The sequence below is a fragment of the Mustela putorius genome, unplaced genomic scaffold, assembly GCF_011764305.1.
Source record: "Mustela putorius furo isolate JIRA1106 unplaced genomic scaffold, ASM1176430v1.1 tig00003836_pilon_pilon_pilon, whole genome shotgun sequence".
NCBI lineage: Eukaryota > Metazoa > Chordata > Mammalia > Carnivora > Mustelidae > Mustela > Mustela putorius.
In genome coordinates this window covers 6,795,205-6,819,655 of record NW_025421989.1, presented here as the reverse complement: position 1 = coordinate 6,819,655, position 24,451 = coordinate 6,795,205, and the positions used below count along the sequence as shown (strand labels likewise).

General features: G+C 52.0%; 1 protein-coding gene across 3 annotated transcripts in view; it reads right to left on the bottom strand.

Moving 5' to 3' along the window:
- Nucleotides 1–501: 501 nt before the first annotated feature.
- CLCN4 (chloride voltage-gated channel 4) overlaps nt 502–24,451 on the bottom strand; it is a 59,680-nt gene continuing 35,730 nt past the window's right edge. For all 3 annotated transcript variants that reach the window (XM_004758814.3, XM_004758813.3, XM_004758812.3), the window contains 7 exons: nt 21,145–21,351; nt 20,956–21,036; nt 18,990–19,535; nt 17,339–17,525; nt 15,353–15,751; nt 8,744–8,960; nt 502–1,762 (listed from right to left, as the gene is read on the bottom strand). In XM_004758814.3, coding sequence (XP_004758871.1) covers nt 1,672–1,762; nt 8,744–8,960; nt 15,353–15,751; nt 17,339–17,525; nt 18,990–19,535; nt 20,956–21,036; nt 21,145–21,351 — 1,728 coding nt within the window. In that variant the 3' untranslated portion in view covers nt 502–1,671. The remainder of the gene's footprint in view (nt 1,763–8,743; nt 8,961–15,352; nt 15,752–17,338; nt 17,526–18,989; nt 19,536–20,955; nt 21,037–21,144; nt 21,352–24,451) is intronic.

Genomic DNA, 24,451 nt, shown 5'->3' with positions numbered 1-24,451 from the left:
GAGTTCTAGCCAGTGGAGGTAAGCTGAGCCTCTCTGGGAATTTTGCTGTCCTAACACAGGCGCCGCCCCTTGTTTCAGGCCTCCTGCTCCCTCTTCCTGTCTAGGAAGCAGACACCTTACCCGGCAGCTCAGTAACCACCTTGTGGCTCAGAGGCGGCAAGCCAGGGGATAAACGACGCCAGAGGACGGAGGACAGCAGGAAACAATACCAAAGGCTATGAGTCTTTTGTCTGACCCCCGGGTTTCTCATGCAACTCTCCACTGTCCGTTGGCTTTTTCTCTTACTTGCCGCCAAACGCGCACCTGCACCGTCAGTATCCGGTAACAACGCACAGGGTGAGGGCGGCTCAGGCAGCTGGGAAGAGCCCAGAGGGACGGGAGAGGGCGAGTGGGAGCAGCGGCCAGGCTCACACCGAGAACGCCGTGGACTTAAATCACAGCACCAGGCCTTCTCCCAGAAAAGACCGAAGTCCTGACTAAAGAGACAAGTGCACCATTAAGTTCAATACATAGAAGCCCAGTGCTCAAACTGGCTGTCGATGATTTAACTCTGTCCTTCTGTGTTCTGCGTACAAGCATGAAAGTGCACACTCAGACACTAACACCAGACGTTTTGCATCCTACAGAGAAGATAATGGAACAGATTTAGAATCAATTTAGTATCTCTCTTGCAATCCATTTGGAGGAGTTCCTACTGAGACTTCATATGCCTCACCCTCTCTGCAGCCGTATTTAATAGGATCTGAAAGGAAAAATAAGTGGTAACATGGGGCAGCCTGTTTTGACCCTCACGTACGCTGTTCGGAAATTAAAGCACACTTACGACAAGCTGGCAGCACATAGATATGGCCCATGGAAAGTGCTGGATGGCTCACTATTTAGGAATGCACATGCAACACGACGAGCAGGTGTGTACACCCTCAAAATCAGGATGAACCCCTTTGTGTTGGAGGAAATACGGGCAGCACTAAACACGCCAGGAGTTCATCATGCAGTCCCAAGGTGTTGGCCTTGCACAGAGAAAGGGTTCTTCATACGCATCATCGCAGGAGACCCTGGATGTTGGTTCGGAAACTGATGGGAGAAGCGCAACAGGGGGCCGAGAACGGGAGCAAGAAATGGGATGGTCGGGAGTGAACCCACTGGCAAACTTTCAGCTTTCACTGTGTGCCGATTTAATTTCTTTTGTCTTTTCCAACAAAGTGAGCGCAGATATCTCTAGTCCGATTCAGCGAAATAGCAGCAACACTTCAGGAACCAAGAAATAAAAGATGCCGCCAAGGCCAATACTCCTTTGCCTTTTGGACTCAAAGCTTCACAAACATCAGCCTTAAAACGAGGGGCAAACATTTCTGGACTCAGCATTTGTGTTCCGTGTCCTTGTACGAACCATACTGTTGACCCCCACCCCCATGCCCTGACGGCGGTTAATAAACTCATTAAGAAACACAGCTGGAAACTCATAAGGGGTTAAAGCTATGAAATGCCTACTGGTTGATGTCTCTTTTTTTTTTTTTTTTTTAAAGGTTTTATCCTTTTTCCTTTCCAACAAAGCTTTTGTTTCCACTGCCCCCAGCGCACAATCGTTCATTAGGATAATAACATATCATTTGTTTATTTCTTTTAAAATGACACGGTTGTGTTTTTCTGAAAATAAATGCCACCTTGTTTCTAATTAAACATGATGGATTCAGGGTCCTGGTTTGCCATCTGGGCCATATGTCTCAAGACATCCTTTTTCGTGATGATGCCAAGAAGTCTCCTGGAGAAGAAACACAATAGAGAAAAGAGGTCAGCTTTGCAAGATTGACTCCTGCCTGCCCTAAACCCCAGGGCCTTCTCCACCTGGCCGCACAGAGAGACATTTCCCAGCTTTCCCTGCAGTCGGGTGGGGACAAGTGAGTGAGCTCTGGCCAATGGCCTGTAGGTGGAGAGGAGAGATGCGCTTCCCAGGTCACCTGCACATTTCCAGACACTCTCTCTCCTCAACTGGTGGCCACAGGCAGGGGAGCCAATGAAGGACTCTGAGGTCACAGAGGACTGACTTAGCAGCCGCCAGATTCAAAGACCTGGGTCCTTGGATGACTCTAGGTAGAGAGCCCACACCTGCTGAAACCCACACTGGACGGGACATAGGGAGGAATGAATCACTACCGTGTTAGGCCACTGAGATGTTAGGCCACTGAGATGGCAAGCAAGAAACCTACAGTGACTAATACGCTCGCCTAAATTTCAGGACTATAATCAATTGACCCCTCTTCCAAAATTCCATTGTTTTCAACTTACGAAAACAAGGCCTCTTAACAGGGCTCCTTGTGTAAGGGCCCCAGACTACACACTGCACAACCCCAAGGAGTGCCATTGGCAAATATGATAATGCAACATGTGCCCCAGACTGCACAGGACACACCTGCACAACCACAGCCCGCAGCCCTCACTCAGTCTTGATTTTATTAACTACTTAAATGACCACCTGCTGAGATAAACCACGCCCCTCGGTAAAGGAAAAGGTTTGAAGGAAGGGGGTATGCACAGTTTCTTTAGAGAAAGAAAGTTCCACTGGCCAAATTGGTCTGCCAGGTAGCCCGCACACCCAAGAAAAACAGAAGAACTAAACAGGGTCAGGCTGACCCTGGAATACTGTGTGGTTAATAAAATGAAAGATTTCTACTCTATATCGATGTAAAATAATGACATACCCCCAAATCAGAAAACACAAATGCAATACTCTGTGATTTATTTAATTAAGGCCAAATTGGTCAAATTCATCTCCCATGCAACAGAAGGGACTATGAAGAGGGAACAGTAGCGTCCGGGGCTGCGCTGGACTCAGGTGCTGCTGGTGAAATGCATGCTGGGTCGTGAAACTGTCAGGCCAGAATCGTCCCTGACCACACGGCCCTTAACCAACCCCAAAAAAGCGATGGTTTTCCGGTGTGAGTTGCGTACCTCTGACCCTGGGGGAGACAGCGGGTACTGCCTGTTCCCCTCTCCCTCACAGGAATGTCTGCAGGAGAGGGGAAGATAGCAAAGGGAGACTTGAAAAGCATGAATGTCAAAATCCTGCAAGCTTCAGGACTCTGCTGTGAGGCTCCAAGAAATGGAAGGAAACGTACAAAGCGAGATAGAATCAGCAAATGGACATTTTGCAACGCCTGCTGTAATAATTAGTTTAGTCAGTAACCATCCGTGGGTTCCAAAACCGCTGGGTGAATGGTTGCTGGAAAGCAAAAAACTCGCCTGGTCTCACAGGATCCCTCCACAGATTACATACGGAGAGAAAAATGTCCCTTCTCAGCGGAGGGCTCTGGTCCCCACCACCTCATCTAAGTGGCAGAGCTTATCACCAACAAAGCTGGAAAAGCTGATGTTGTGACATCATCTATGCTGGCACATCACTTAGCCAAATCAAACCACCAGAAGCTATCAAACAGATTCCCAATGTGAGACTACTGATTCCGGACTCTTCCCAAACAAAAACAAAAACAAAAACTGGGTCATAAATAACACACCAAAAAAGGCAGGAAAGTGTTCTAGATGAAAGGCTAAAGGGGCAAAACAACCAAATGCAATGTGTGGACCTTGAAAGAATTCTGGGTTGAAATTTGATATGAATTGGATATTGAATGATATACTGAGTCACTGTTAATTCTTTATAATTACAGTTTAGTGGTGACATAAAGTAATTTCCTTAACTCTTAGAAGATGTATGCTCCACTCATAGCAGCCAAATCTTGGCAGCACGCGAGATGTCCTTCAGTGAGTGACTGGATTCCTAAACTGTGGCCCCTCCGGGTGATGGAACACTATTCAGCGCTAATAAATGTGCTGTCAAGTCATGAAAAGCCATGCAGGAACTTTACATGCATGTCACTAAGCAAAAGAAGCCAGTCTGAAAAGGCCACATCCAACTCTAGGACGCTCTGGAAAAGGCAAAACTATGGAGACAGTCAAGAGATCAGTAGTTGCCTGGTTTGGGGGGAGGGAAGGAGGGACGAAGAGGCGGAACCCGGAGGATTTTTAGGGCAGAGAAACCACTCTGTGTGATGCTATAATGGTGGATACAGGTCATTCTCCATTTATCAAAACCCACAAAATGTACCACACCAAGGACGAGCCCTAAGGTAAGCTACCGATGGGAGTTAGTGTACCAGTATCGGTTCCTCAAAGGCAACAAATGTAACATGTGCAACATACTAGTAAGGGAAATTGAGGGGACAGGAGAGGGTATATGGGAACCTTGTACTTCATGCTCAATTCTTCTATAAACTCAAAACTGCTCTAAAAATAGTCTATTAATTAAAGAAAACAAACCCTTGTGGGAGAAAAGCGGTCCCCTGAAAGGAGAGGGGTGCCAGCGCGGAAGGGTAGAACCGGGCATCGCTCTCTGTTCTAGCTGCTGAGAGCCACTTGGCTTCAACTGTGTTTATATGTTACTTTAAGGACTTTTCTAGAAGGTATCAGAATGCAATAAGGTTGTCGATGTCCCATCAAACAAGACGCTGTTCTACTAAAGTGGCCACGCGGAGTCGGGGTCCTGACTCAGCTCAGGCAGCCGCAACGAAGCCCCACGGGCTGGGTGGTGACTGCGCTCACGGTCCCGGACACCAGAAAGCCCAGATCAAGGTGCTGGGGGTGGGGGGGTCGGTTTCTCCAGAGGCCTCTCTCGGCTCACAGCCCTCACTTGGGCTTCTCCCCGGGGCCCGCACATCTCTGCTGCCTCTTCCTGTCCCCTGTAAGGACACCGGTCTTACCAGATTAGGGCCCCAACCTGAGGACCTCATTTAACTCTAATTACCACATTGAAGACCCCATCTCCAAATCCAGTCACGCTGGACTGGGGGGGCTTCAACATATGAATCTGGGGGGGACACAATTCAGTCCACAACACTTCTTCCAGTGCATTTAAAATTAAAAAAAAAAAAAAAAAAGGGACAGTACAAAGGCGACCAGCATGGGCCTGTAATACGCCACTAGAAGCTGGGGTCAGAGGAGAAATGGGAGGTGGCGCGAGCAGCAGGGTGCACGGGGGGCGGGTCTCTGCGGTGGGGGGGATGGTGGGGAGGGTCTCCTGCTGGCAATCGCCAACTAGCCAACAGCCTCCCCAATGACCCCGCTCTTTTGTCCTTTGCCATTTTCTCCCTGAAAGCCTGGCTCAGGACCCTGTCCTCTAGAACACCGGGGTCAAGCCACCCAAACCGGGTTAGGTCCATGTCTCCTAGTAGATGACGAGCTCTCGGCTTTATTATTTTTTGGACACTTTTGAGCCTTCACCAGGTCTCAGAGAGACGCCCTGTAAGATGCTGCTGAAGCAAATGTGACTTTGAAAAAGTAGGGCTTGTTAGTGTTGGCAAAGGGACGAGGACTCCGCTATCTCTCTCTCACACACACACACTCACACACACTCTCTCACACACACACACTCACACACACACACACACACACACACACCACCCCTCCCGTATCTATGAAGCCTGGTCTGGTCGCCCTTCGTCCCCCCGGGGCAGCGTGGACGACCTCCTCTTCAAACTCTGTAACTAGAAACACGGAACATCGAGCTGCTCACAATGCTTCTGGGGAAACAGGAACTCAGAGCGGTCTCGGGTTTGGGCATAAACTGTGCCTTGGCCTACAACAACTGCTGCAAAAGAAGAAGGCTGAACACCCACCCGGGTGGGGACAACGTCAAAGCCGGCGGAGATCGTAGTGGAGGGACAGGACTTACTGTAAATCAAGTGTCTGACCTTCTGGCCCCTTTGCGTTGCTGTTCAAGTGAATCGAGGGAATGACAAATGGCCGGTCTGTGGCCATGAACATATCCAGTTAGAACAGCCGGGCTCTTCTGACAAGGCCACCCCGTCCAAGTCCTGGGGGCCCACCTAGCAGGCCTGGGGAAAGCTGATTCGACCTCCCCACTCCCCTGCGCGCGCTTTGGCCTTCGAGAGCCTCTGTGGGGAGAATCCCACCGAAATGCAATGCGGGCTTAGCCACTGGAGGCTCCGGAGACTCAAGCCTCCTGGGAACAAAGCCTTCTGTGGTTCCTGGCGTGGTTTCGCCATGACCTTGGGGCCCAGGCCCCAAGAAATCCTGCCACCGAGGCAGGTCCACAGGACGAGCCGGGGCCCTCACCGCGAGCAGGGAAGGCACATGGTGACGGAGTACATCAAACACGCAAGCTGGCTCAGGCCACGGCGGCCCTGGCCGCGAGCCCGAGGAGATGAAAGCCCTGCAGACGGGGCTCCCTTGCCAGCAGTAACGCATCAGCATCTGTGTTTGTTTAAAATATGCAGAGCGAGAGAGAGTGCGATTTTGTTTTCTCGCAGAACATTCGGAGCCAATTTCGGCACCCAGATCTTCACAGGAAAACCTCATGGGGCTGCGTGAGGTGTGAGCCGGCGGTAAGGGCAGAATTTCCTGCCAGAACTGGAAATTCCAATGATAACTGACATTGGATGATTATTTTTTTAAAGGAAAAGAGAAATGGCTCCGCACTTGAGACGCCGTGGGTGATCACGGTGGCAGTTACGCCGGGCGGTGGAAATTCAAGTATGTAAATGGGCTTCAGCATTCTGCAAAGTGGAGTTCGGACGAGCAAGCGCAGCTCCTGGGTGTTTGCTAGAAACACGCTTTCACAGGCCCCACCCCCAGCCGAGGGATCAGTGGCTGCACTGGCCCCGGCACTCCACGTTTAGCCTGGAGCTTCAATACTCTGGGGGATCCCGTGAACTGCTGAGTACCTTTAAAAATAACCAGCGAAAAATTTAATAAACAGGGCGCCTGGCTGGCCCAGGTGGTTAAGTGACTGCCTTCGGCTCAGGTCATGATCCTGGAGTCCCGCTTCGGGCTCCCAGCTCCACGGGGAGTCGGCTTCTCCCTCTGACCTTCTCCCCTCTCATGCTCTCTCTCATTCTCTCTCAAATAAATAAATAAAATCTTTTTTACAAATTAACTTAATTAATTAGTTAATAAAAATAAAAATCACCAGCAGAAGCAATCTCTGGTCCGGAACTTGTATTCGTCGCTTCCCGACAGTCCCTCCCATGTGCAACACCCCCGCCCCCCGCTACAGCTGGAGCTGAGGACACCTGGCGCGCAGGCTCGGGGTTCTCTGGGTCAGCGCGCACATTTGGCCCCCTGCACAGCCGGGATGGCAGGAGGGAAGCAAGGGAGCAAGGAGGGCTCACTTGGCTGTTCATGGGCACCTAGCCCACAGTCACTGAGCTTCAGAGCAAGTGACCTTCCGGGCCAGTGAGTCTCTGATGCAATGCGGGCCGCCCCGTGCACAGCAGGCTTCCGAATAACATCCCGGGTCTCTACCATCGAAGTGCGAGGAGCATCCCCTCTCTTTAGCAAGGACACCCACCATCTTGGGAGGCAACATCACCCTGGGTGAGAAGTGCTCGGTGAAGCCGGATGGTGGGCTCCGCAGTGTAACTGACATTAGAGAGTTAAGGCCTCGACACAGGGTATCAGCGCCCCTGAAGCCCCACCGCCTCCCCTCAGCCTACAGAGAATACGCTGGGCAGACAATTCAAGGTTCCAGGCTGCCCTGACTGGGCCAGTCTCTTCCTCTACCCAGGCCTCTGAAGCCGCGGGATTTGGGGTGCACCTTTGAGCCCAAAGAATGGCCCTGGGGCACGGCACCTCATATACCATCATGAGCTTTCAGTCTGTGCAATGCTAGTTTCCTAGCTCGCGGTAACACAAAGCAAATGTAGTACTGTCACCGCAGAGACAATGCCATGGGGCCACCAGATCTGCCAGCAACTCGGGGACAGCTGTTCTGAAAACAAGAGGTTGTCTTGAACCGATTGCTGTATCAGGGAACAATCCGAGCATAATGTGAACTTCACATCTGCTTATGGGTCATGTCATCCATGAGAATTCCAGGTGATTGCAGAGAGCTGCCCCCGGCTGAACCCAGCGGCACGGGAATACAGGCCACCCTTGAACAATAAGGGTTTGAACCGCATGGGTCCACCGACATGCAGATTTTTTTGGAAACCTGCAGGACGGTACTGTAAATGAACCATCTCTTCCTTATGATTTTCTGAGTCCCGTTTCCTCTGGCTTCCAGACTAGAGTGTATAATACGTGTTAATGCACTGCTCATGTTATCGGTAAGGCTCTGGTCAACAGCAGGCTACCCGCAGTCAGGTTTTGGGGGAGTCAAGTTCTTTGTGACGTTAGACGGCATGGACCGCCGGCGCCCCCAGCCCAGGGTCGATCCGGTCTCCACCAGACACAGCCCGCAAGCCGCCGCCCTTACAACACCCGCTTCTGCAAAAACCCGCGGCGCGTCTTAAGATACAGAGATCCACGTCTCGTAGCGGTTCCGTAGCTCCGAACCAGGCACCGGGCAGAGACCGCGCTCCGGGCCCCGTGAGGTCCGCCCCGCGCGCCCGCACGCCCTCGTTTTCTCACGAGCCTGTGCCTTTCACTGCCCGCTTCCGTGGGGCGCCAGCACGTGGAGGCAAGCCAGACCCCGTGACAGCACAACAGGCTGTCCCTTCTCCCCGAGCCAAGTGCCACCCAGGGCAGGGGGGCGAGCAGAAAAGCTGCCCAAATCCTTCTCCTTCGGCTTCTCCCCCTTTCGACTCAGCCCTCAGCCCGGGGCGGCCGGCAGCCCCGCCGGCAGGTTCCTCCCACCTTCCCCTCACGCCGGCTGCCCCGCGAGGCCCCCGGGGACAGAGACCGCGACTCGTTCATCTTGGTCTCGTCGGAGTCCGGCCGGAACACTCACCCACTCCGCGTCACCAGGCACTGCCGGAGCCCCAGCTTCCGGAAGATGTCCACCACCGTCTCCATGGGCGTGTGGTCCGTGACCGTGAACGGGCTGAGGTTGAGGACGCGCCGCAGCTTCAGGGGGTGCGGGCTGTTGGCCGGCAGCTCGGGAGGCTCCTCCGTGAAGTACAGGATGGAGTTGCTCACGATGCCCTCCTGCCTCTGTCTGGCGTTCTCTGGAATGGGTGAGCGGGAACAGTAAGCCACGCAGAGACCCTGTTTCGCAACTGCCTCCAGCCCCCCGCCACAGGAACAGCAGCCTTCCCTCTGTCCGCGTCCCACAATCCCACAGAGAGGGCTTCAGGGGGCAAATGCCACATTCTTAATGAAGGCCTTCAGCCAAACATCTGGAAAATTGGCATCTCTCTGAAGCTAACGCCGTGCGAGGGTCCCTCTGCTGTGACCCGATCGTCGCCAAATTCTTGACGCGTGGGCCTGAGCAAGGTGACTTCTTTGGGAGAATGTACTGCCTCCTCCTGGGCTCGGGGACACCCAGAAGGCCCAGGGCCCTCCACCCTTGCTTTCCTAACACTCCCTCATCATGGGCTCGAGTTAGACATGACAAAAAACCGCACTCTGCTGCCCAACGACCTTAGTAAGTTGTTTTTCTTTTTTTCTTTTCTTTTCCTTTTTTTTTTTTTTTTTTTTAACAAACTAACTTTTAACTGGCCCAAATGGCATTATGAATCCTGAAAGGAACAAAAACCAATAGGGCCATCCCAGGCTCACAGCCCAGAAATGCAGCTTAATTCCAAATATGGCCCTTGGGACCAAAGAAATAACTCCAGAAAAGCCACCGTGCCCCCACCTCCTGGATGGCCTCTCTTAAAAATGGATCATTTTGGGGATTCCTCAAAGAAAGATAGTAAAACTGTTATGGTAACAATGAGGCTCTTTCTATCTGTAGGCAAGGACATGCAAACGCAAGCCGAAGAAAAGTAGGGTAACAGGAACTCATTAGAAATACAGCTTTATGCAGTACTAGAAACCCAGGCTATTTTAAGTCACACGTGAAATAAATCCATCGGTCTCAAGATATTTCTCCAAGGCAATTTTCCTTCTGTTGGAATTTTAATCTTTCTTTTGGTTCATGGGAAACGGTTAGGAAAAATGTACAAGTGAGGCTTGTCTTAAAATGGATCCTGGTTTCTAGAATACGTCTCTGGCCTTCTCACAGACTACTATTCACCTACATTGTTCTCTGAAAAACAAAATTCGAACTGCCTGAGTACTCTAATGGAAAACTGGCAGCCTTCGGGGTCAGGCTGAGTTTGAAAAAGGGTCTCTGTTTAAAAGAAACTGTGGTTCTAGCTGTCTCCACTGGGAGCAATTGACTGAAGAAATTAGTCCATGTGACACAATCTTTCTGTATTGCTATCTACTGAAGTTACACTTCACCTTCCCTAAAAATGAAAAGTTTGTTTCTTAGAGTGAGAGAATTAAAACAGTCTGTTGGTGAACGAAAAAAACAATAAAATAAAAGAAACTGTGGGCCCGCTGGGCAAATGCCGGCGCATTATGTGGGCCAGGGGAAATGCGGTTACAGTGAATGGGCTGGGATTCGACCACAAATACCAGAGGACGCGGAGGCACGGTGTGTTTTTCAAGTGTGGACACTGCATGGTACACGCTGCCCATCTCTCTCCTCAATCAAGACCGTGCTGGCCCGGAGCCCTGAGGTGCATTGGTGACTAGCAACACATGGCTCATTGTCGCAGCCCGAGAATGCTCTCGCAGTCCCACGTGACAGGAACCCAGCTGTTTCAACCATCGGGGCGACCGGATCAAGGATCAGTCTTCACTGGGATTGGATCAAGCCACAGACCTCAGTCAAGAACTGAAACGAGGATTTGCTGAGCCCCTCGTAAGAACAAACACAACTGAGTGACCATCAGTCCACCTGTCGAAATAGAGAACCACCCTCCGTGTCCTCCGAGTGCCCCGATCAGGTTAGAAGCCCCGATTCTATCAGCAGCTAGCTCGGTGATTCCCAGTTCCCGGCTCACCAGTGCGTTCGCAGAGCCTGGACAAGGCCTAGTATACAGGAGGCACACAACAGATGCTTGCCAAACGCATGCATGAATCAGTCAACAGGGGAACGAATGAGCGAGTGGTTCTACTAAATGTCTGCGTACTCGGTCCCTCCGGCAATGTGGGACAGCCCGTTTCACGGGGGAGACCCCGGGAAGGAAAACCCACAAGCTGTTCGCTGCCAAAAAGAATCGAAGGCACCAGCTGGGCTCGGAGCCAGAGATGCGGGCCGTGTTCCTTGCTACTCTGGAAGGGCTCCGCTAGGCCACTCTGGAACTGTCCTACCAAGATTTAGCTGAACGCTTCCAACGGGCTACATACAGGCCAAAAACTGATGAATGGAAGGACCAGAAAGAAAGCTTTTTGCAGCCCTCTGCTAGGTCCAACCATCTAGCCCCGACTGGGGCAAGAAACCTCCATCAGTCACCATGAGACCCGCAACAGAGGCCAGCACGCATGCTCACAGAGGGCGGTCACTGGCTCCTGCTCCCCGCCCTCCCAGTGACCAGAACAATGCCCACACACCGAGGCTGCACAAGACATAGATCCCGCTGGAAACCTTAAAACAACTCCCCACCCTGGGAATGATCCGGGGCTACAAGAGTGTAGACTCCCAGGCCCTAGGGACTCACAGAAGCCAGAGTCAAAAAAGAACCCCCCCCCAAAAGGCCCAATGTTTACGTATATAGAAGGCCCACAAGCTAAGAAGGAAATGCACCAAAATATTAACCATGGCCTTCTATGCTGTTGAGAAAGTGGGAGCTTTTTTTAAATTTTCCCTTTTGCTTCTGATATCCCCAATATTCTGTGAGTATGTATTCTTTAAAAATAGGGACGGCTGAGTGGCTCAGTCAGTTAAGCGTCTGCTGTCAGCTCAGGTCGTGATCTCCAGGTCCCAGGATCGAGCCCCACGTCAAGCTCAGAGGTCAGCGAGGTGTCTGCTTCTCCCTCTCCCTCTGATACTCTCCCTGCTTGTGCTCGCTCTGTCTCTCTCAAATGAAAAAATAAAATCTTTAAAACAAGCAAACACATAAGAATGTCATAAACTTCATTTTTAATTGTTTTAAAGATCAATTAAGCTGTCCTTAATACAAGAGCTTTGTTATCTATTCTACTCGAGCTAGTATCAGGGGCCACAGCTCCTGAAGAACGAGGTACATTTTCCACTTTCTAGTGGAAAATATGATGACAACACCAGGCACAGAGTGCTGGAAAAGTAAAATGTCACAAACTCTGATACACCGAGTAATTTGAAGGCTGGAAATACTCACATATGCAGTAAGCTAGTCCCGTGGCTTTTAGAGCAATGGTTCTCAACTGGGAGCAAGGTTGCCCTGACCCTCAGGGGACATCTGGAACTTTCTGGAGCTCTATTTGGTTGTTCATCACTAGGAGATGGGGGTGCTACCAGCAGCTAGCAGCCAGAGACCAAGAATACTGCTCAGCATCCAACAGGAAAGAACGATCCGGCCCCACGTGCCAATAGCGTGAAGGCTGAGAAGCCCTACTTGGGAGAACCCTCTCACCCTATCAAAAATGCTGCCATGTAACAGACGCTATTAACTAAAAAGGCTGCAGAGCAAAACTGAAACTATATAGCGGTAGTCAGCACCAAAAAAAAATGTGATAAAAATAAAATAAAAACTATTTCAAAGAACAACCAGATGATTCTATAATAAGCTACAGCAGACAGTGGCCCGGAGAAGTCCCTCTGTACGTGTGCTCAAGCCCCAGCAGAAGGCGGCAGATGACAGCGCTGTCCTCCATGGCTTGTGCGGGTCAGGGACAGCCCTCCTAGGAAGAAACCGCTCTATCCCTGCACAGCCCTTCCAACAGCTCTGACAAGAGGTTCAGTTCTGGTCACAGACCCCTTTCTGCAAGCAAGCATCTTCCACATGCTGCAGAATCATCATTAAATCACCCACCAGACGAAAAAAATGAGGGTTCCCCTTAACTCTTGCCTGTGACTCTAACTTTCCGTCCCTTTAATCATCTTTGCGGCTTCCCGCTGAGCCCTCTCACCTAATTGCAGAATTCAAGACTGGAAGAGTCTGAGCCCTGCTAAGCACAGAAAGAGCCTTGTATTCGCCAACAGCACTGAGAGGCAGAGTCTCCCTGATGGGGACTTTGCACATGGGTCACACGCGGCCCCATGTGTCCGCACGTGATGGGGAAGGGCGCCGCATGTCCTACGTGGGGCTAACCGCTCCCTGACGAGGACACTGGCTGCGGTTTGGCATTCCAGAGATGGCTGGAAAATAACATTTCCAGCTTTACGGGAGCGGCTGCTGCAATTTTTTTTTAAGATTTTATTATTTGAGAAAGAGAGTGAGAGGACACAAGCAGGGGGAAGGCGCAGAAGGAGAAGCAGACCCCCCGCTGAGCGGAAGTCCTGATGCGGGACTCGATCCCAGGACCCTGAGATCACGACCTGAGCCAAAAGCAGATGCTTAACCAATGGAGTCCCCCAGGCGCCCCGGTTGCTACAGTCTGAACGGTACTTACTTGCCCCATCTACCGTTCTTATTCAAACCATCTTGGCTCTACTGAACTATAAGCTTTGCTCCTAATTCCCCTGAAAACGAAACCAGCATGAGACAGTCACTAGCTAAATGCTAAAGTCATATTTTATATTCACAAAAGGCCACATAATTTCACAAATACAGGTCACACATTTCTCCAGCAGGATACAGGAACTCTTCTATTTCCACAGATCGAGAAAACAGCTTTTCTGATTGCTCAGAGTGAAACACTCCTTGCCTTTCCACAAACCACGTAAACAGCAGCTTCTATACTATTATCGGTCTGGCTGAAAGCACACAGGTACTATTTACACGGCGTGTTGCCTCTTTAGACATTCCAAACATCGCTTCTAAGAGCCCGCTCCGTCGGCAAGCTTAGATTTCTGCACTAAGCGGCTGATGACAATTACCGCTTCCCACTTGATTACAGTAATGGGTTTCAGTGAAATTAGTGAGCTGTCTCGTAGCAGGTGCGACCGGGGCTGCACAACAGGGAACGGGTCCGGTGACATCACTTTAGTCTTTAAATTTCAGCTTTTGCTTAAAAGATCTTAGGGACTGAATAAATTTTTCAAGGCTACTGATTACATTATTTTAAAAACAAACCCAACCCTGCTCATACAGCTTAAAACCAACCTCGTTATTTAGAAGGCAATATTTATGCCCAAAGGCACCTGACTGTTAAGCCACAGGACGTGAGCACAGGCTGAGCCCAGACGCACCAGTGTGCCATCAGGTCCAAAATATAAACCCAGTTATTGCTTTGGGGGAGGGGAATCTGTTCGAGCAACAAGCTAAGGTAAGAGCATACGGCTTACCCAAACTGATTTTTATAGAGCCTTTGATGAAGGTATTTCAAAGATACTGAAAAGGCTATTCAACATGACAAAAAGATTTTAGAAATTGAAAGAGAGCCTCAGAAATCCTTAACCGAGGGCAGGGATAAGCAAGGGGTCCTCTGGTGAGGGCACAGGGAGTCCTACCCCGGCCAGTCCCACCGGTGAACTTGTTGAGCGCCCTGGGAGATGGGATACTCGGTGAAGTCATCAAGCAACCACACAGGCCATGTTGTGGGCCCCATTCCGCCATGAGCCACTGGGATGGGGACATCACGGCAGCAGGTGGGTTGCACAGGATGGCCCTGGCCCCAGCCCGCACACAGGGTGGGGGGCTCTGCTGGTCCCTGTCCTACCGCCTCACATGCGCCAGCGGGACTCCAGCCTGAAGGGGGTCTCCAAGGCTCGCTGTCCTTCCTAGGTCTCCGTGTGGCTCGCACCCAGGCCTTTCTCTCGGGAGTCCTACCTCCCACCTCCCTTTCAGTGCACGCATCCCTAGGCTGCGGGGCTGGCAGACTTGCTTCTCTGGGCCACCATCCTGGGCACCCCGCACTCAGGCATCACCCGCTGGCTCCTCTCCCGACGCGACAGCCTGCCCCTCGGCCCCGCCGCTTGCAGCCAGCACACTGGGAGGAAATCACGCGGAACTGCCTCTCGCGGGCCTCTGAGTAGTGGGGTGGGACCTTACGCCACCAGCCAAGTGAAGGGCTTGTGCGGTGGCCCAGGAGGCAGCTGGGGCAAAGAACTCACCCTCAACGTCGGGAAGGCCACCGGAAAGCCTGTCGCCGAGAGCAGCTTGCCAGGGCCAGTCCGGGCTCACCCGCCCCCATCCTTCCCAGCTTCACCTGACAACTCCCTAAAAAAGCAGTGGCGGCCACGGGCCACCTAGCAGGGACGGGTCCCAGAGGCCACATGCAAATGTGGCTGTTACTTTCCAGCCAAGCGGGTCTTTCCCTAGACATCGTTCCTCACGGTGGGACCTGGGGACCGGCGACAGCAGCAGCGTGAACCAGGAGCTCGGCGTAATGCAGAGTCTCCTCGAATAGGCTCGAGAAAGTGTGAGAGCCCCAGCTTAAAGCCCTCTGACCTTGGCACTCTCTAACCTCTTTGGGAATTCAGGGGGAACAAAGGCGGCCCCTGGCCTCTTAGTACAGCCTGAGCTTCCCTCCCTCTACTCACTTATTGCGAGGATCAGCTCCCGCCTCTGCGCAAATCCAATGAGGCGCTCGGAGTCCCTGGAGACCACCACGGGGAAGCCGTTGTAGTCGGTCTCCTTGATGAGCGTCTCCACATCCTCCACGGTCATGCTGTCCTGGGTGAGCACAGACAGAGGCGGCTCACCCCGCCGTGGCCGCATGACGTCGGTAGCCAGCGTGCGGTGGGTGAACTCATCCTTCACGTCCAGAAATGGGTACCCGTTCAAGTGGATATGAGCCTCATAGATGCCTTCTTTCCCAAAGGCGTCGGCCACCCATTTGCTGGTCACAGCTGCTGCCATCAAGGGCACAATGTACTCTAGACCACCCGTTAATTCGAACATGATGACCACCAATGACACCGTCATCCGGGTAACTCCACCTGCAACCAAAGACAAGATACAATTCGGAAACTCAACTCCAGACCCTCAGGAGGGCATGAACTGTGGAAACGGACAAGCTGTCTCTAAAACCTCCAGACACCTGTTCCAAAGACACGGTCCGGCATGTCGCCCAGCGCAGACCTCTGGAATGCCGGCCAAGCTCTGGTGAACGCAGCATGACCTCAGGGGGCTGTAGTCACAGCCGTCTGGAGGGCTCTTCGGTGAGAAGACAACTGGGCTGTCTCTTCACCCAAGACCACGAGCCTGGCTTTCGGGTGAGTGGGCTAGGCAGGGCTCTGACACAGCAAATGTGGCTGTGTTCCAGAACCCCGTAAGCTGGGAAACTGCAGAGATTCTTAGTGGCTATGGACAGGCAAATGTGGGTCCCCTGGTATCCATACCAGCTCCCACGAGTCTTCCAGTGGGCTTAAACTGGGGTTTCTCGACCTCGGCACTAGGACAACTAGGGCGGGTGTTCTGTGTTCTACGGTGGTATCCCCGGCCACCAGCCACTAGATGCCGGTCACACCGCCCCGTAGGTGTGACAACCAAAAATGTCCCCTCCGTCACCCAGTGTTCCCGAGAGGCACAACTGCCCCGGTTGAAAACCAGTATTCTAGAAGGCGCAGCCGCAACATGGTGGAGACTACGTCCTCACCCAGGCCCTGAATGACTGAGTGGAGAGAAGCTCCCAACCACTCTCACTACACGAACACACGCACGTGTGCACACGCACACGCAGGGTCGAGTCTCATTATTCACGGTAGCCATGATCTACAAAGTTGCCACAAATACGGAAGGAGCAAATGCTGAATCACTGCTCTGGGGAAAACGCAAGGTTGGGTTTGTGTGAGCTTTGGCTCACAACATTTTGGTCGACCGACCAATACAGAACCTTGTTTCCTGTGTATTTCTATTTAAAGACACCTTACTTAACACACATAGATGATTCACGAACACCGAACGCACGGCCCGCAGACTGAAACTCCTGTGTGAGAAGACTTCCGTGACCTTCCTATTTTCTCCATAAGACACATCGCAGCCTTCTTGTGCGTACAATGCCCAGACGGACTGTATTTAGCACTCTGGCTGGGGGCTATTTAAAACAACAAAATCATTCACAAAATGCAAAACACATGGCAGCAGATAGACACGAAAAGGCCACGTGTGTAGAGTATCCGAGCTGTGACAGGGGGCGGGGCCTCCCCACCTCGTTCGCCTGGAGCTGGGAGCACGCACACTAGGCACCTCGCACTTTCCCCTGCTCCTGCGCGTGTCTGAGGATGACACAGCAAACGCACCCCAAGTGTTGACTTAGGGGTCACAGGTTTTAGCAAGGAGGCCAATTCCCGAACGTGGACTCCGCGAATAATGAGGACCCACTGCGCATCGCGAGCAAGCTGCAAGCCCCGGTGTTAAGCTACTGAGATTTAGGGCCTTACATGCGACAGCGACACAACCCGGCCTGTCCTGGGAAAGCCAACACTCGAGGCCATGTCCTCCCTCTCCCCGGTGCCCCAACCCAGAGCGGCTGGTGGCGGCGCTTGGCCTGAGCCCCTTCCCTGGCGCCGCAGCCGGGGCTGTACCTAGGCAGGCCGCTGCTCCCACCATGGCATAAAGTCCGGGGGTGACACAGTCTGCTCCAGGCCTGCACCAGTTCCTGAAGACGATCCAGTCGTGGTGATGGTAAGCCAGCTGCTCCACGCCGATCCCCACCATCCTGCCGGCCATGGCTCCCACCGCCATGCTGGGGATGAAGAGGCCTGAGGGGATCTCCGGGGCGCACAGAGGGAAGGGAGGTATGAGGGAAGGAAGCGGCAGCCCCGCTTCCCCGCTCCCGGGGACCAACCCCCCTCCACGGGCTTGTGCCCGCTGCTCTTCAGAGGGGGCGCAACGCTTCCGAATGCAGGGTCAGCGGTGTGGACCAAACAGGACAAGTGGCTTAACCCATCTGGTCAGTCCTAGCTACTGTGACTCGGGACAGAACGCGACTTTACACGTCTGCCTCCTCTCCTTCAAAACCGGGCCTGCTTCTCCTGCTGGGGATTGAAGGGTGATGACCCCCTGCAAATACTCCCCCTCCTCTCGCCCCTGTGCGTCATTCCCACGAGCTTTTACCATTAAATGTGAAGCCGCAGCGGGGGAATGGAAAAGGAAGGCGTGCGACTGTTCACGGGTCACACCAAGCAGCCCGGTGCGGCTGCCCAGCACCTTCAGGAGCTTTCCATGGGCTCACAGTCCCTGTGAGGACACGGCGGTGCCTCACCTGTCAGAGAGACAGGGGCTGTCCCCTCTTCCTAATGAAGTACTTTCCCAGAAGTATTCTGAGTATGTTCGAGCTGGTGAATGGAGCAAAGAACCGGACTGTGTAAACTGCAAGATCTTGGGGGCGGCGCGCTTCACATTTTGCTGCGTGGAAACGCGTTTTCACTTCTCTAGGGATCGGACGTGGACCAGAGAGCGTGCCTGACCCTCCGTGTTCATGGAGACTGCACGGGATCCCCGATCCCGCCTGGCACTGGCCCAGGACAGTCATCGATCTGAGGCTGCGAGTGGATTTGTAAGCAAATTCCAGGCGAGTCTGGATCCTCGGGGATGATTTCTAGACTTTGGGATGGTGCTCTGAGTGGCCCCCCAATTCCTAGTCATTTAACTCCCTATAACCACAAAGCAGACCCCTCTCGGTGGGCACAAGAGGCTGCTGGCGTCTCTCTCAGACACACAATCCCTTTGCTGGGAGACAACGAAGGGGAGACAGCTGGCTGTTTAATAAAGTCCACCCGTCTTCACCCCTAAGGCAAAAATTCAGGTTTGTGTTTGACCATTACCCACTCAAGTACACAGCTGCTTAGCCTTTTTAAAATGAAACAAATCATGGAAGTCCCGCAGAGAAAGCCAGAGTAGCAGAACACTACAGGGCCTCCTCGGGGTTCGAAATGTTCGGCTTCAGCTCCTGGGTGCTCACGACACAAGCGTGCGTTTTACGCGAATTCCTGAAGCTATGCACCGCCCCAGATGAATGACAGACTCTGAGCCCGCGCTCGCTCACTTGCACAGTGATTAGAGTCTGGTTCCCAGGCGCGCTGTTTATCAAAAGCATCGCATCTTCGTGATTAAAAAGAATGTCAAGTGCCCAGCATGAGAAAAGAGTTGGTAAAGGTCAGGTCCCTCCCCCTCTCCCTTCTCTCCCGAAGAGGAGGGTGCCTGCCTCCCCACCCCGCCTGCCCCTTCACTGACCTTCATGCCAAAGGTAAAGATGGTGATGACGATCTTGAAGACCAGTGCCAGGGCCAGCTGCCACATGGCCGTGTAGACCCCGACGCCGGCGGGCCGGTCCGGGATGTCATCCACAGGCCGAGTCATGTTGGGGTCGTTGATGTAGTCACAGAGCTGGGAAGACTCGAGGGCCCCGCAGTCATTGAACAGCTCGGAAATGAGCTCGCTCGTGCTCCGGCGCGTGTAGGGGTTGGGGTAGGCGATGATGGCGGTGATGGCGGTCACCACGATGACCTCCAGCACCGGGTACTTCCCCAGCCTGGTGGTTTTGCGCCTCCGGCACCAGGCGATGTTGCAGCGAATGAAGAGGGTCCCCCACAGGCCACCGAAGACCCCGAGCAGGATGAAGGGGAAGAGCTCAGCCATGTACCAGGGCGTGTGATATTCCACGTAGAAGAGGACAAGGCGGCTGTTCCCGAAGGGATTGATGGATCGCAGCGTGAAGGCTGCCACCAGGGCCGCGAAAAAGGACCTCCACAAGGTCTTCAGGGGGAAGTAGTAACTGACCTGGGGCGAACAAGGCGGACATGGGGCTGGCTGAGGGAAGAGCTGCCCTGAGCCCCCAGCCCCTGATCGCAGCCCCCCCAGTGGCGCTTAGTGGGACGGCCGCACTCAGACCAAAGAGGGGCGGTACCGACTTCCTCGGGCTAGGGTTCGTTACCACCAAGATGCACCAACGAAGACATTTAAAGGACTCTGTGTCTTAAAGTGGAGCAGATACTACTCCAGATGTGTTTGAGCTCTTATAAAAGAAATGGGAATAGTTCGTTCTAATTCTGTTTATGTCACAAAAACCCTCCCAAAAGCGAATAAACCTCTGGATTTGATTCTACAGAATAAAATGGAATTGGTCAGGCTAGGAAAACCCTGGCCTACTGAATGCATTTGTATGTCACATGACTTAAGAATTTTTTTTTTAGGGGCACCTGGGTGGCTCAGTGGTTTAAGCCTCTGCCTTCAGCTCAGGTCATGATCTCAGGGTCCTGGGATCGAGCCCCACATCAGGCTCTCTGCTCGGCGGGGAGCCTGCTTCCTCCTCTCTCTCTGCCTGCCTCTCTGCCTACTTGTGATCTCTCTCTGTCTATCAAATAAATAAATAAAAATCTTTAAAAAAAAAAAAGGAATTTTTTTTTACATTATTAAATGCTGGGGGTCAAAAAGAAATATTTTGTGAGCTTTGAAATGGTCAAAAGCATTATTTTGTGACATGTGAAAATTATATAAGATGCACACTCCAGCAGCCACAAAGTTAGTTTTATTGAAATTCAGCCAGAGGGGTGCCTGGGTGGCTCAGTCATTAAGTGTCTGCCTTCGGCTCAGGTCATGGTCCTGGGGTCCTGGGACTGAGTCCCAAGTCAGGCTCCTTGCTCAGCAGGGGGTCTGCTTCTCCCTCTCACTCTGCCCCTCCCCCTGCCCATGTTTGCTCTCTCTGTCAGATAAATAAATAAAAATCTTTTAAAAATTTTAAAAAAAGAAGTGCAGCCATGCCCGCTCATGCGAGTGTTGTGTATGGAGGCTTTCCCACTGCAAGCACAAAGCCGAGTAGAGTTCCACCCGAGACCGGAAAACCCACAGAGCCCAGAATATTTACTCTCTGGCCCTTTGCAGAGAACATTCGCTGATCCCTGGAATAGATCCGTTTGGGTTGCCAAAACCAGAAATGCCTCATGAAGTTGGTTAGGAGAAAGAGACTGCAAACTTCCAAAAGATAATAATAATAGTAATAATTACATTGGCGGTTTTTAAAATAATACTTGAAAACATATTTAACAGTGAAAATCGCGGCTTCTTCATGAGCGGCAGGAATCTTGTCACTACCCTTCGGATGCAGTCCTAAAGGGCTAAAGATGGAGGCCTCCCTCTGTGCTAGCCATCCTCAGCCCCCCCGAACTGGCGGATCCGCCCCCCCCCCACTGCCCCTTCTCACCTCCTCAAGACTGAAGAGCACACCCCCGATCGGAGCCCCGAAGGCCACGGAGACTCCGGCAGCGGCAGCAGCGGAGAGCACCTGCGGGACAAAGAGCTCCGTGTGAGCCCCCAGCCCTGCCATGCAGGTGAGCCGGGACGGGGCTTCCAGAAGAGGCCCTCGCCGTGGACGGGAGCGCGCCTCGCTCACCTCGCGCCTCTTGCCCTCGTTCTTGCTGTACTTGGAGAAAAGGCTGCTGAAGAAGTTGCCGCAGCAGCAAGCCACGTGCACCAGCGGCCCTTCCTTGCCCAGGCTCAGACCGGAGGACACCACCAGCACCAGGGTGACGGTCTTGATCAGCAGGGTCCACTTCCCCAAGTAGCCCCTGATGATGAAGCCGCTCAAAATGGTCTTTATCTGCAAGAGGACGGAGAACGGGAGCGAGTGAGCCGCCCGGAGGCCGCAGCGAGGAAAGGAACCGATTCACCAGCGCTAGACTTGCTGGATCATACAGAGGAGAAGCTACTTTAATTTTGGACCGGACTGTAATTTTATATTAACAGAATTTATGATAACATACCGTATGAATGGTAACTTGAAACCATTTGATGCACAGCGAACCTTAAGAATTTCTAAAGGCGGAGGACGGGGGGGGGGGGGGGCGCCTGGCCGGCTCAGTCAGCTAAGTGTCTGACTCTTGGTTTCAGCTCGGGTCCTGATCTCAGGGTCACAGGATCGAGCCTCGCGTCAGGCTCCTGAATGGAGTACTTTCATCTCTGGCATTATTGATATAGATCTGTTTCTTAATTCATGGAGAAATACCAAGCGAGGGAGTGCGCAAGCACACGTTTCCAAAGAACGCAATGAGCTCCTTCCTATAAAGCACCAGTGAGCTCTTCTAGCTACACAGTCGGACGGTGTTTCCTGAACTAGCCCCTAACTAATGGCAGACTGGCGGGTCTTTAACTAGGGGTAGCGGGCTTATTTGAGCAGGTGCTCGGGGGATCTCAGATCTCTTTATTTAAGGGATGTTTTATTATGCCTGCCACAGTCCTACCCTTTTGTGTTGCCTCGGATAAAATTATCTATAATTTTTTGTCAGTTAGTTAATGTGGATTTGGACCCTAGGGTACAGTTGAAAGTGTGATACCATTTAGAAGATCACAAGCATCTAAATTACCTGAGCCTCTGCCAGCCGTGACACGCGGTGAAATGAACAATGTAACAGGTATTTGGTAATTTGCTATAATGATTTTATGGAATTGTCATGATCACATTAGGGACTAAAGAAAGCAAATTCATTGCCAGTAAATGCCAAAACCTAATCACTTGATTCGTATGAATCAACAGAGACTGAATCAGGCAGAGCTGTCGTGGGATGTACTGGGGTGGTTTTCCAACCCGCAGGTGTTCAAGGTAAAAACCTTCCTGGCAAGTAAGTATTTGCGAGAGCGCTTCCTTTTTGTAATGAACTGCAACATCGGTTCAAAGTCAGTTTTAAGAGGACGTGATTTCTTCGAGCAACAATGGTTCTACCAACAAAGCAGACCGCGACGGGAAGAAGGAACCCCTTGCCTACTTCTAACTCCCCGGTCCAAGGACATTGTTCAGGTGCTTCATAGAGCTTAAACTAGAGCATCTGTTACACAAAAATCAGTGTTCTCTCAATCTGCATTTTTACCAGTGTTTCCAAAGGAATGCCCATTCTAGGCGATCAAAATGTTTCCAAGACAAAGGCTGGGGAAGACAAGCAATGGGTAAATGTTGCCGAAGGGCACCCGAGCCTAAGTGCGCTCTGTCGCTGCGCGCCACGTGACAGGAGGGAGAAGGGGGCTGTAGCTCAATCTGAGTGAAGTCCATTTACACAGCTAGCTGGGTTTCGACTAGGAGGCTCTTTTTACGCGTGAGACATTTATTTATATTTCCTTTTTACCCCGCCCCTTTCCTCTGAGAGCTGGACCCTAAAATTAGGGATTGCAAGCTCTCCTATAATAATAGTGAGAATTCTGCTACTGCTGAGTCACAGTAACCAAAACTAAATTATAATCGCAAACGGGTTCCTGGAGGAATAATCCTAAGAGATTATTGTGGGGGCACCTGGGTGGCTCCGTCGGTGAAGCGTCTGCCTTTGTCTCAGGCTATGATCCCAGGGTCCTGACTTCAAGTCCCAGCATTGGGCTCCCTGCTCAGCGGGGAGTCTGCTTCTCCCTCTGCCCCTACCCCCTCACCCCAACTCGTGCGTGCACGCTCTCCCTCTCAAATAAATAAAGTCTTTATTTTTTTTTTTAAAGAGTTTATTTCTTTTTGACAGACAGAAATCACAAGCAGGCAGAGGCAGGCAGAGAGAGAGAGAGAGAGGAGAAGCAGGCTCCCTACTGAGTAGACAACCTGACATGGGGCTCGATCCCAGGACCCTGAGATCATGACCTGAGCTGAAGGCAGAGGTTTACCCACTGAGCCACCCAGGCGCCCTAAATAAAGTCTTTAAAAAAAGATTATGGCGAACTCTTTCACAAATTGAGAAACGAATCTGTTACATGTAATGTGTAGTTAGAACTGTATTAATGAAACAAGCACCCGTGTACCCACCAGCACAGCGGAGAGAAGACTGGGTACCTAGGAAAGCCCTGTGTTGGCTTCCTGGGCGGATCCTCCCTCCTCCCCCGGCCCAATCATCTTCTTGCCCGCCTTTACACGGTTAGCACACGTGCGTGTCAGTAAACAGTGTGTGCTTTCACTGTGGCTGTGTGTGGACTTCGTCTAAACAGAATCAGACTCTACATAATTCTGGCTGCTGCTTTCCTAAGTTTCATGCATATCAGCGTGTGCCTTACACGTCCACCACATCGAGATCATCACACTCAACTTTGGATTTAACTCTTTTCGAGTTCAGCTGTCACAAATACATGCCCTCTTTGGACAAAGACCAAGTCCAGGGAGCCCCTCACAGAGTTCACGTCCAAGCCCCCTGTCTGTCTACAAGATCCCAAGCTGAGCCAGGGGTCTCTGGTTGGGAACGGGGAGATGGCACGGCACATCACCCCTTTTCTTGCTGCTTTAAACTCTCCAATTCCCCATCGGCCACCTGCTCATTTTGGAAAGGCAGTTTGGGTCCCAGAGAGCCTACAGTCAGGCAGTGGGATCGTCGGACGGAGAGCCCAATGCGAGTCTGTGCTTTTTAGTGTCCAGGGGCCTCAGCTCCAAGACACCAAATATGACACAGTCCGTTCTTCCGTAACACTGCTTTTGCAAACACAAATTTATTTCAGTGTGACTTGTGCACTGGGGAAGAACTAGAACATAATCAAATTTCGCGTCTGTTTTTGCCCAATTTCATCTGGGAGAAACATGAAATGCACGTGGAAAATGGCCCCAGCCAAACAGAGCGGGACTGGAAGGCACAAAATGCACACAGCATGGGCCTCCACGGCCACCAGTTCACACGTGCACTAGCAAGTCTGTTTCTTAACCGTTTCACATGTGTAAGCTGGGCTACTGGGGTTTTCTTTTAAGATTT